Below are 13,839 nucleotides of genomic sequence, written 5' to 3'. Positions count from 1 at the left end.
AAACTACACAATAGGCTCTCTGCGCTTTGGCCACTACACCGGATTTTAATATTGTGAATCTGCAAACTTATCGCTGACCCACTGGTGGACAAGAGTTTAGGAATAGAAAATAAAATATTATCTGTGTGTGTGTGCGTGCGCGCGCATGTGTTTTTGTTTATCTTCTCTTTCAATAAGCAGTGATTTGTGTAAACTTGCTTAAAAAAACATTTTCTCAAATAAATTAAACTTTATTTATTATACTTTATTTATTTTAATAAATATCTACATCACAATTTTACAAAAGAAAAATAGAGGGCGACGTTAAATTCTTTGGGGTCCAATAGAATAAGTGATTTCTCTATTTTGGTTTATAGTTTATTAGATTAAATTAGGTGAATCGATTTTTAAGTTTTAATAGGTTTGAGCTGCAATATATATTTTGAAATTGATAGTTTTTCATGAGCAAGAATGCGTCTGAGCAGATTTGTCGAATTTGGTAGAAAGATTATAGGAGTTGGGAGAAATTATAAGTAAGTTATAACCTGCAAACTTTAATTTATATATATATATATATTATTATAAATGTCGAAGTTTGAAGCAAATACTTGAAATAATACTAATAGTTTTGATTTGTTTCGCTAAAACATTGATCACTTTGATGAGTTTACGCTTGCTTTTAATTTTTTATTGTTTAGATAAAAATACAGTAAAATAGTATTGGCACGTTTTCAGTGTTACGCCTTTGCCTTATAGTTATAAGTTATAAATAATTATATTTTTTGTTTTGCTTAAGTTAAAAATAAAATATTATATTGCTTTACTCTGAATTATATATATAGTCTAATATTACTAGTAATAGTAATACTATTCCTAATAATAGTGGGGGAAAAAATGTTTCTTGAACGTGAAGTGATAAGAGATGGTTTTCTATTCCAAATGATCAAGGAATCGACCAGAAAGGATGCAGTTTAGATTACATTAGTAAAACTTAAAAGAGATCATTTCAGAATTAGGTTTAATATTTTGCTATATGCTGCAAAAACAACAACAACAAACAAAAAAAACGTTTCCCTTATCCATAGACTACACATTGTAATGTGAACTTGACATTGATGTACTGAAAAAAGTTTTAGATTCCATATTGTTGAAACTCCTGGTAAACCATCTTGGCATTGTAATACATAATATGTATTTTTTTTTCTTATTTTAAATGTGCTTTTTTATTTAATGATTATAACTGTGTAGATCTATTTGAAAGGCTGACAAAGTATGCCCATAGTTTTCAGTAATTTCTGATCAAACGTATGTCGGAAATAAAAATTAACCAGCGACTTGATGAGCAAGTAGTGCAACTTATTTAATACACTAGGAGAATGCAATGTAAAAAAAAAATGTAAATACATTGATTCTTTAATTGATGTACCTTTTCTGAAAATTTATAATATTTTTTTTTGGCCATAAATATTAGAATCCCAATAATATTTCACCAGGTTAGGCCAATTTAGGAGGCATAGATTTTCTCAGATTAGTTCTAAACCATACCCTTATTGAATAATTCAAAATAATCATTGTGATAAAACATACATATATAAAATATATGGAATTAGGAATGTTGTGAATATTAAAACTTTTATAAATGCTGTTAATGAAACTAACATTGGGGAAATAATGGAATATAATTTATAAAAAGAACTATTTGTTTTCTTCAAGCATTATCTTTGATTATCTTTTCCTTGAAAAAATATAACACCAATATGTGTAAAACTTTGTATAATCCTCCCAAACAACACCCAATACAGCTCCAACAGTGTAGTTTACATATAGATAAGCTCAACACGTGTGAGATCAATGGCTACATTATGTTACTGCTTAGCTATATAGGCGGGTAGTGAGATGATACAAGTAATACAACAAAAGACATGTTTATGTAGATAAAAACAATTAAAAGAATAACAAAACTGTTTAATACACAGTAAAAATGTTAATTATTCTAATTATAAATAACCAAGGTACAGTAAATACAAGTAAAAGTTACTGAACATACTGCAGTGTATGAGCTGTGCCTATTGAGGTTTTGCACATGACATCACAAGCTAGGAACTTCCGTAGTTTTGGCCATTGTGGAGGTAAAGCTATTGCATGTGTACTCCAGACATAGCAGTGTGAACTTGTCTTAAATGACTTAATGCCTTGGCTTCATCAGTACCATCATGATAATTGCTTGTTGTGCTGTTGGATGTAGCAGTAGATGGGGAAAAAAGTCTGGTCTTGTTTTCTATCCTTTTCCAAAAGATTAAGAGTGGCGGAATCAATGGATGTCAGTTGTCAATCAGAAAGACTGGGAACTGTCAGACTACAGCTGTCTGTGTAGCAAACATTTTATGGCAGTTATATCAGATAAATGTATCCTTTTATACTATCGGATAAAAGTGTAAATGATCATCCAGCCCCAAAGCCAGGTAAAACTTTTGATAACATGACAGTATTAGCTTGCATTATAGCCCAAAATGACACACAAAACATAACATATTTTCAAATATACTAAGATCTGGCATGCAATGAACTTTATCAGTCCATCACATTGTCATTTTTTTTCAACAGTATCCTGAAAGTCTGGAAATTTTACCATATGAACCAAACAGATCAAAAATAGTTTCTCTGTATTTCAGTTCTCCATGAATAATTATTTTTGGCATCATAATATTTAGTCTCAGACTGGCTGCCAGTACATATGATTCTGTTAATTAAATTTCTAGGTGCCAAGAGTGATCACCCACTTTCCCTTGTCTATATTCCTACTGTGTTTTCTCACTTCAAGTCACACTGGAAGAGATGAGCAGCAAAGAATATGGCCAAATTTCATACATGCCAGGCAATGAAAAAAGGTAGTTGTGAGGGGTGAATTCTGTTAGTGATGTGGTTACGCCTCTCGCGATATCAGAAAATCTGTCTGGCAAAATGTTTGGGTCACTTTGCAAGCCTGCTAGCTTCAGCTTCTGCAGGTATTGCTATCGATTTTTTCCTGCAGATGCTTAACATTCTCAGATAATGTCAGTGACAAAGTATCTGACATAATTTCTTGCACTTTTAACTCTGCTGAGTTTACCTAACACGTGGTGTATTAGGGTACTATAGACTATAGCATGATTTCCAGAATGGTGAACAACTAATACACAACTAATCTGACTTCAAGTCTACACTTATCCTTTACATGTATGGTAAATTTACAGAACAGACAGCTGGAAGTAATAAATAAAATGAAAAAAAATGAAACTAAGAACTAGCTGAAATGCATAAGCAATAATAACATAAAAGGACAATCATGGTAATAATAGTTAAAATGGTGAAATAGTAAGAATGGTAAACAGAACAGTAATTGACACACACTAATGTATAACTAAACTAATAACATAATGCTACATTATATAAGGAACTATTACGCAGCTTGCAATAACACTAGTTGTTTATTACCTAAAGAATTAGTTTAAAAAAATTATGGTGTAGATGTGATAGTTTTGAAAAGGTTGAGATTGTGTAAGAATGTTTTAATTCCATTACTGGTAGCAAGAATATTATTTACCATGAAATTCAATAAATCTAGCATTTAAAACATGAAAGAAACCTTGTTGTGAAATGTGAGAGTAAGCGATCTCCACAAAATTTTGTACAACAAATTACTTTTGTATACAATAATTTTTCAGTTGTGACACTGTAGTGTGTAGTATAACTCATTTGGAATATTTGTATTCAGAAATAAAATAACATTTCTGTATTAAAATTATCTGTATTTTTGGAAATTTTAAACAGGAATGTTTCATTAATGTTGTTTACATCTAAATCCATGTAAAATTTTATTTTCAGTGAAAGTTTCATTTTGAGTGTGCATTCTGGTTGGATAAATATGTTTAGCAATGTGTAATGTGTATATATGCATGTCAAATGTGTGTATAATTTGTTTAAAAAATTGTCAATATATCTATGGGAAAGGGGGCACAAGGTATATGTTGGTGCCAGAGAAATAAGAACTCTCATGTAGTATATTTCTAATAACCTTCAGGTAAATAAAAGAAATTATAAAACATACCTTAAGTTGAATTTTGAGTTGCATTGTTTACTATAATGAGTTAAGTTTTTACCATATTTGGTCATAAAATATTTCTTTTTCAACTTTTTTACTTCTCTCACATTGTATTTTATTCAAACATCTTAGAATGTAATGAATCTAAGATATTTATATTACACATAATTTTATAACACCATTAGAGGATATGTCATACGAGGTTGGAAATGAATTGATACATCAGTATGACCAAATTAACCAAGCTTCATGAATGAAAATTTAAACATCTGTGAGAAAATGAAATGATAGTTGACAGGCTATACATGGAAACATTTTCTTGTAGAAGCTAGAGGCAAATTGCAAATTTCATAGCATTGAAAATATTTGTTTTCAAATGACAAAAAGATTTGACATGCACAAAGAAATAAAAACATTGAAATGTTTGTAACCTCATGTTTTAACATTCTTTTGTCCTTTATTAAACATTTTTATTGTTTACCACAGGATGCTACTTTAATTTTAAATTCTGCTTCAGGCTGGTAGAGGAAAAGTGGAATATAATGTTGTGGATAATTTGGGGTTAAACATTAACTAAAGAAAATGGTCAAAAACATGTGGAATGGATTGGTCTGTAGGGACACCAGGAAAATTCTGGGTGAGCTTGTGGTCCATTGAAAAACACTGAGATTTTGTTTTTCCCTTAACTTTTAAATTGGCCTTAACTGGATGACCAATTTCCTGTTAACAGCATTTAGTGCAAGTGAAGGATAAATGGGTAGTTCCATTATACTTTTAAAGTTATTTTTGGGTAAATTAATTCAAGTTCATTTAATTTTATGATTGTGTAGGTCTATAATTTAGTAAAATGGGTAATAAGTTGAATTTTAAATGAAAAATATAGTATAATATATATTTGAACAATTTGTTGACTATATGAATAGTACTAGTACAATGCATATAAACTATGCAGCATTAAGCATAATTACAATATCAACTGTTAAATTTATTCTTCACATACAATATATTTGTACCATATTTATTTAGAAAAGAGTTTACAACTGCACCATGTTTAAAAGTGCATCATAAGAATCCTAGTTCTGTAAAGTGGAACTGCTTTTCCTTCGTATTTATTTTCTATACAGTAAAAGTAAAAATCAGTGTCTCATTGTACACGGAACACAAAAAATGCAGGCCACCCATGTGGATACTTACAAGCAGGATGAGAAAACACATTGATATAGAGGTGTTTTTTCTTGCTAATTTTATACTTATTGATGTAACTGCATCCAGTATAGAATGCTTAGAACACCAGAAGGATGTAGACTTGGACATAGTCAGAAGTACTTTTGTTTTATGTTCAGGTCATAGCTGTCATTCACCAAGAGCAAGCCTCTTCTGTTGAATGAGTCTTTGTTCTCATAATCACTTGACAACAGGTGCTAAATGGAGGGGTCAGAAGTAATTATTATTTAACCTCTGATAGTAGAATAACATGATTGTTCATTGTGTTGTGGATTGCCACATGCTTAGTGGGCTTCCTACTCCTGTCCCATTAGCTCACTTTCTTTCTCCTCGGTCAGGAATGATCTGTTGGACTACAACATTACCTGATTAGCTTTGGGTAGTACCTTACCATTCATGAAACTACCTTGCTCTTTCAGCTCCTTCCAGACTTCATTGTCAAATATGTCCTTTTTCTTATCTTTTACCTATGTTCTTTATTATTTCTCATTTTCTTGCTCCCTGATTCTTGGAGTTTACCTTATATTTTCTCTTTGTTATTAGGATTTATACTGTTTCACTTCTCTAATGGTTCCTTTCTCACACCCTCTCACATTCGTGATTACTTTGGTCCTGATTTGTAGACTTTCTTCCTTTCCCTTTCTCAATTCTCTGTCATTGGTATCTATTTAGCCAGCTTTGGAGTTCAGGCTCCTTACCTTCCATTTCACTCTCTGGTTCCCGATATTCACATTTTTGTCATTTTCTCTTTACCGTCCTGTATTCCTCGACCTGATTTCAGCCTTTCTCTGAGGCACTTTATGCTTCAAATGGACTTCTTTTTTTAAGTTCGTTCCTTTCTCTATTTGGCCTGTTCTACTTCTGCTCTATCCCTCTCTATTCCCCTCCAGGTGGAACTTATTGGGTTGGGTTATGAGCCTCTTTCCTGTACTACTTCATTTTTCTTGTGTACTGATTATTTGTTTGGCTCCCTTTCTTTGCCCAGATGCCTTCAGTAGGGTTCCTTTCTCCCTAATATTCTGGACTGATGTCATATGGCTTCTGTCTTTGATTTCTCCCAGGAGTTTTCCTCTTATCTTGAACTTGTCCTCTACTTCTATTACTTGTCTAGATCAGTCTACTCCTAACCTTCCCTTTCTAGTTTCCTGACCTTCTTTTTCTCATCTTCCCTCTACAAGAAGTCTAGTTTGTCACTTTTCTTGTGAGTGACTTTCTCACATTCATGTTTCTGTGGGTGCCCTACTCTTCTTCTGCTGTTGGTCTCATTATCTAATTGTGGTCATTTTTCATTTCTCCTCTTTGGTCTCTTGCCTCACTTCTCTTCCCATTTCCTATTTCCCTCCCTTTGTTGACCATGGTCTGTGTTGAACACCATACAGGCATCCTTGACCTGTCCTCCACTTGTTTTCTTTGTTCTTTCCCTCTTTTCCTTGTTTTCCCTTTGACTTAGCATTGACTCTTATTGTATTCATTAATATCATGAGGGATTTTGTTTTCCATATTCATGGCCTAGGGCTGTCATTCTATTTCTTTGATTATTTACTTCAGTTTGCCTATATTCAGGTGTTTTATTCTACCTCCTTTCTTTTATAGTGGCTACTTTGTTGGGGAGGTACATATCTTGAGACTTTGGTCCTTTCTCATGCTTACTCAGTGTTTGATACTTTTGGGCTGATTGAGGTACATTTCTAGATGTGGGTAGGACTTCTGACATTTGAATGCTGGACAGATGTTCACTCCATCAACAAGCTTGACCATCTCGCTATTTGTCGAGCATGTTCCCATTCCTGCCCCTGCTTATGGATCACCTGGTCATAATCTGATCAATGTATTCCCAAGTCATTTCTTGTACTAACCTTCTGTGAGGCACCCAATTCAGAACCTTTTGATTTCAAGCATTAAACATACATTTTTGTGCCTATTCACACAGGGTTGATCTTACTTGTATCTTAGCAATAGCTTACATATTGATGGCAAACAGCCTTTCTTGACCAGTCTGCATTTTATCCATGGAATGGCCTCTACATCCCCAAGTCTTTAGTGGGGTTTACTCTTGATTGGACACACCCTTATTGGATGCATTTGCCACCTTTCTTGACTCTAGGCTTCCTCTGTTATGGTCCTCTATTCCTCATCCTTAGGCTCTGGCTGTTAATTTCTCACCAAGCCTGGTCTTACCTCTTTCTCCATGCCTACTTCCCTATTTGTCTCCTCCTTCTGGGCATCAGATTTACACAGTACTCTCCTTCTTGAACACTCTTGTTCGTTCCTATTTGACCAGCTTATTAGCTTTGGTCTGCTTGACATTCAATCTCCCCTTTCATTTCCCCACTATCCCATATCTTTCTCTCTTGCTTCAACCTCACACATCCCTTCTTCATCAAGAAATATCTTCACAGATGAAATTTACCAATCTATCACCCACTGGGCAAACTTTCCAATTCTGTGGCATTTTCTCATCACTTTTTTGTTGGTCTTCCATTGCCTTTTACTGTCACCATCTGTAGTGGGTCTTTTGTCATTTGTCCTTCTGCCACTACTTTCCTACTGTCATACTGTATACCACCTGTCTGCCATTTTTACCTGACTGTTCATCAATTTCTTGTTGGTCTATGCCTTTATTGGTTGTCAGAAGGCCTCATCCATGGCATTTCTTCTTTCCCAGTACCTCATGATGTTTCTTCTCTTGTCCTTTCCAATTTGTTCTGCTTCTTTCATTCTTCTCCATCCTCCTCACACAACTTCCATGCCTTTCTGAGACCTTTGTAAAGTCTTAAAGATCTTGTGCTTGCCCCATTTGAATACTTTATTTCTTACATTTTGTACTATCTCTCTCTTCTGTCTCATTTGCTCCTCCTCCTCACCTGTGACTACCGTCATTTGGATGTTTATAGATGCTTGTTCAACCTTCTTCTACCCCACTTATATACTCCTCTCCCTGGACTGGTCTTTCCTTCCTCAAACTTCACCTGCTTGGGAAGTTGACTGTCTTTCATTCCTATCTCCCTACCTTTTGGACCTGGTTGGCTCCTGTGTCCTATTGGGCTATTTAGCATACCTCTTCTTGGACCTCTTCCTGTTGAGGTCCCTATCTTTGTTTGTTCTCACCTTGGAACTCTTTTTCTACCCTTATGGGATTATTCCATTGCTTCCTCTGGTGATTGGCATACGAGTCATCAGATGTGGATGCTCCCAGACTATTTCACATTTGATTCATCACACTTTTTTCTTCTTCACCAACCCTAGGATGAGATCATCCAGAAAGGCATGTGGACACTTCACAAATTCGTCTCCTCCACATCACCTTCTGATACGATACCTTTAGTCTTCCCACATAATAGCTTTTTTCCTTCAGTGCTGCCCTCTGTATGTGTAATTTTTGCTTACCACTAGCCTTGATCATCCCAGCTATTCCCACATGTTTACACATGGTGCAGCCTTACTGTAGAATGCAAATAAGCATGTGGCAGCCCTCCACCAATAGGAATGTGAGACAACCTTCTGGTGCAGCTGAATCCCTCAATACCATAGAACTAAGTCTTCACTTCTCGATTTGGCATTCTAGAATTCATACATTTCTCATTTTTGCTCATATTTGCTTTGATTCTTTTTTTTTTCTTCAAAAGATTTTGTAGAACAACTATTTTTGTGGTTTTTAACTTAATAATTTTTCTTCTTTACATTAATTTGATACTGTAGGTTGATCTGAAAATTCCCACACTCAGTTTGAGTTATGAACTCACAATTTCATGTTACAATAACTATTGTTGTTACTACTGTCACTGAACCCCATCACCTCTTGATTTGGCATTTTAGAATTCACGTTTGTAATTTTTGCTAGTGTTTGCTTTTTTTTTTTTGTGAAAGATTTTTGAAAGTATTTTTGTCTCTCAGGCTTTGGGCTCCACTCTTTCTGCTGAGGAGGTTTCAGTCTTAGTTCATCATGAGTTGGAGTCCATCATGTGGCCTGCTGTGTCTCCTGGCCCAAGACCAGACATACCATATCCTGGGGAACCTGGTCAGGACAAGAAGGGTTTGGATAGCTTCTTTCCAACATTTTCCTTTGCTGTGCAGTCCCAGGTCAGACCTTTTGCCTTCCTCGATATGGTGTTCCATGTACATTACATTTTATCTGTATCCCATGTGTCTTATGACTCCTTCCCTCTTGCATGCTGCTACTTCCATGGAATATCTTGTTTTTCTACCCTCTCCAGATATCAGGGTCCATGCTGATCATGCCTCTGATTCCTACACATTAGTGTATCATCATTCAAAATTTCCTTTTCTAGACTCACAGAACTTAGTTTTTGATTCAGGCATTGGGACATGACCTGATCTGCTATGAGATTTTCCCATCTCTGTTTGACCCTCACCACCCTCCTGTGTTACCTTTCCTCTATCCACCATTCCGCTGAGGGGATTTCGGCATATACTTGCTCCCTCTAGTTTTCTATGTTTGCATGCATGTCTTCCTCTGCTATTTCTCTACAAACTTGACTCCTTCATTGTTGGGATCTCCTATGTAGGGACAAACCTTTAGCTTATATGTGCTTGCCCATTTGTTATTTGTGTGACTACATTTTTATGACAGTCAGTCTTTGAAGATCTTCCTGACTCATTGGAGTCCAGGGAGGAAGCTGCTCAACAACACTCTCATCTTTCTTCCTTCCTCTGTTTTACCTGTCTCTCTCTCTCCTGGGTCTCAGATTGCTCATTGTTGGGTCTCTGGCACAGTTGGCCAAATTTTTTCTCCTGTGGAGTGCTTTCATCATAGATCCTTGGATGCTTCAGGTGTTATCCAAATAAGTCTACCTTCGTTTTCTAACCCCACCTCCATTATTCCCTTTCTTCCTCCTTGGGATCCACTTTTCTGCCAATCTCTATCCAAAGCAGTTCAAGATCTTCACAATGTTGCTATCAAACCAATCTGTCACCCTTCTCCGGGGGTTCTGTTCCTTGTTGTTCAAAGTTTCCAAGAAGACTGTTTTATCAACCTTCCTCATTTCTCCATGGAGTCTTTCCTCAATTTTTGGCAGGCATTTACTCTGAGTCTTTGGATGACAAAAATAGATGTCTTGGATGCGTACCTTCTCATCCCTATTTCCCTGACATTTAGATGTTACATTTGGGCTTTACTGTTTGGTCTGACTTCTGCACCCTGTGTATTCTGTTGGGTGATTAGGACCTTTGCCCATCTTCTTGTTTCTCAAAGTCTGCAGTTTCACCATTACGTGGATAACTGGCTGCTTTTAGCTTCATCCTAACAAGCATCTCATATGTACACACATCTACTTTTCTGAGATGCTGCTCATGTAGGTTGGCTAGTCAAGTTCAAGAAGTCCTTTCTCGTCCTGACCCAGTACTTCATCCGTTTGGGAGTGTTCTTCAACTCCACCATGGTTTGTCTGTGTCTACTGTTGCTGGTTATCAGGCAGCCTTATCCAATATCTTCTGTTTTTCCCATTCTTACCTATTTCTCCATTGGAATTTGTTAGATTTGCTAGCTTATGAAGTAGGCTTATTCTTCCTTGTGTCCCAATTCCATTGTATTTTTCAGGTATCCTCCAACCAGATCTGTCATATCACCCTCTCCCTGGCCACACACTTCTATTTTCTGTTGGGAGAAATCATCCAGGTTGGCACATGGACCACTCCAAATACCTTTGTCACATGTTATCTACATCATATGGCTGTCTCCTCCTCCTCTAGATACAGGTTACCAACCATTGCCTTTCTACATATCTCAATTCAACTGTGAGTGGATACGTATTTTTCTGTTTCTTTATTCCATTACAATGACCCATTTTACATGTTGGATTCTGTTCTGTGGCAAGTGGTGTCTGTCCAGGTATACTCATTCATAAATCTGCACTGTATGGCTGTTACCTGATTAGGACTACCTACTTACATTATAAGTAGGTTACGTAATCCTTGTGAAATCTCTTTCCAAAAAATGAAACTAGTGAATGAAATTATTTGAAACTTGATAAGAAATTCCATAAAAGTGGATAGTTTCAGAAAAAGTAAAATATTTGATTTTTAATTTTTATACTATTTCTACTAAAAATTCATTACTTAATGTAGTTACTTGCACTTGGATTTTGAGTAGTTCACCTGTAAGGTGATTTTCATGTTAAGTATAAAAATACTATTTATTATATTACAGTTTTCATATTCCATATGAATAATCTCTTGCACCTCCTAAATGAATATCAAATGTTTTTTAAGGTAAATGTTTATATTTTATTTTCCATTTTCTCTACCATATCACCAGCTCTCTGTTATCATCAATGTACAGTGCACTGAAATGTTAAAAATGTAAATATATATACATACATACCTATTATCTCTTCACTGAATAATCTTAAAATATTTTCTTTGGGCCATATGCATAATTTCACATCTTTCCTTTTTCCACTAATAGTTTATTTTCCTTTCCTCTACCATTTATTATTTATATCGACACAGATCAACGAGTACTCACAGGCAATAAAATGGTATCATCAGCAAAAATACTTTAGCCTTCAGCAAATAATTTTTGCACTCTCTTATTAAATAAACCTTACAGATCAAAGTTTAGCTAATAGTGAAAAAAAATTACTAAACCTTTGAAATATTAATTTTGAAATATAAATAATATATAATTAAGTAAAATCTAAATGCAATTTATTGTCTATCAAACTAATACTTATAAGGTAACTAAGTGCTATGCACAATGGTGCAACAAGTTTCAAGATAACCTTGATGAATTGTACTTCAAAAAACAGTCTTTCTATTGGTTATAAGCATGTCATTCCAATGAAAAGTGAGTGTGGCTACTCTCAGAGGGGGGAGAAAAATTTTAACAACTTCCCCTTTCTGTTTCCACATGGAATTTGAAACTTGTATCTATGTACATAGTCTGAACCTAGCCCTATGGTTCCGATGTAAAGTTATTGAAATAGAATAAAGGAAAGTAAAACACCTTTAGCTGCATGTGCATCATGTGACAAGAAATGTTTTTATTATTGTTTTAAAGATTTATTTTTAAATAAAGGAATATAAACTTAGATAATATAAGCATTTGAATTATAACACACTTGACAATAATAATAATTTCATTAAAAAACATTGATATTAAAGTAGTTTAATTAAATTTTGAATGTAACTCTTAACACTTTGTGACATGCACAGAAAGGAGTTTAAAATGTGTATCACCCAGGAATGGCTAAGGTCTATAATGCTCACTGTTGAAATGTGGTGTTCTGCAAGACTGCTAGAGGTTTTGTTGCAATGTTTGCTTCATGAATAAGGTCCATCCCAGACTGTACCAAATCATGGAATATCATGAGTAAAATAGTGTCAGGAGAGCTGCCCACCCCTCTGATCCTGGTTGAATAAATTGGGACTGGTCTGCTTTTCAACATAGGGTTTTGTGGTCACCCATTGCACTTACTATGTTGCGTTTTTCTGGTGTCCCTACTGCATCATTTCCCCCTTCCTTCAAGTGAAGTATGAGAGTCCTTGCCACTTACCAGCTCCAAAATGCAGCGGTGGTGGATCATGGCTATTTTATCTTCTGGAGATTTTTGGTTTTCTCAGTTCACCATTCTTCACTCTTCCCACCACCTTTGAGTTACATACATACTATTTCTTTTTCAGAGCCTCTTTTTATTTAATGAGATCCTGCAAGGTGACTGGTATTGCCTTCCAGGGTATACTTACCCAAAACCTGCATCAAGCCAGGATAATGGGAAAATGCTCATACCATCTGCCCTTGCTCTGCTTGTGCTCACTGTAAAATGGGAGATGTTCTACAAGACCACTTGAGGTATCCTCATAGTGTGTGTATATATATATATATATATATATATAATCACTCCATTGTCAAATCCAGACTGTATTTATTCTGTGGACTATCATGGAAAAGCCAGCACCAGGGAAGTATTTGCTCATTTTTCTGACTCACACTTACTAGCTTTTAACCCTTTCTATACGGGTCACAGGTGAAAGGGCATGTCATCTCGTTTGTTGACTCGCATTCAAAATTTTATTGAACTACTATTTCATGAATTTATGTCAGAAAGTTTGGCATCAAACTGTAGATTATAATTCAAAGTTTTGAACTATGTATTATTCAATTTGTTAATTTAAAAGTAAATATTAAAAAACACAGGTAAACCAATTTTTGTGTGTCATGTGGTATGTTGAATGCAGCACTGGTTCAAATTAGGTGTTTATAAAGTCAAATAATAAGTCTATAGTTTCATACGAATTACAAACTCAAATTACAGATATTGACAAGCTAGAGTATAAAATAAGAAGTTCTTATCTTTTCTATTTGCTAAGATATTGCTCATGTAATGAATCAAACACACTGGCACCCCACTCACCTCTTTCCATTTTTAGAAATGCTCCCTAATAAACACTTACTTCTATATATGACATGAATAATCAATCAGAAGCTCAGAATGTCCCCTAGTGGTTTTATAAGTCTTTCTAATGTACCTAGCATCATTTCTTTCTTTTAAATCAAGATTTCAATGAGATAGTTTGTGTCTTTAGTCTGCTCAAAA

The 13,839-nt window shown here is 35.0% G+C and overlaps 1 protein-coding gene across 4 annotated transcripts in view; it reads left to right on the top strand.

Annotated features, from left to right (window-relative positions):
• The first annotated feature begins 315 nt into the window (after positions 1–315).
• LOC106467691 (acylpyruvase FAHD1, mitochondrial-like) overlaps positions 316–13,839 on the top strand; it is a 30,832-nt gene continuing 17,308 nt past the window's right edge. Inside the window, exons 1-2 of one of the 4 annotated variants that reach the window (XM_013928069.2) lie at positions 352–512; positions 9,179–9,364. In XM_013928069.2, the coding sequence (XP_013783523.1) occupies positions 9,228–9,364 (137 nt within the window). In that variant the 5' untranslated portion in view covers positions 352–512; positions 9,179–9,227. Of the gene's footprint in view, positions 513–2,769; positions 2,868–9,178; positions 9,365–13,839 lie in introns of those variants that run through there. The other 3 variants (XM_022395892.1, XM_013928070.2, XM_022395891.1) reach the window with 3 other exon arrangements.

Source organism: Limulus polyphemus, unplaced genomic scaffold, assembly GCF_000517525.1.
Source record: "Limulus polyphemus unplaced genomic scaffold, Limulus_polyphemus-2.1.2 Scaffold2707, whole genome shotgun sequence".
Taxonomy (NCBI): domain Eukaryota; kingdom Metazoa; phylum Arthropoda; class Merostomata; order Xiphosura; family Limulidae; genus Limulus; species Limulus polyphemus.
Note: the sequence above shows the minus strand (reverse complement) of the source record. Positions and strands in the feature narration are given on the sequence as shown.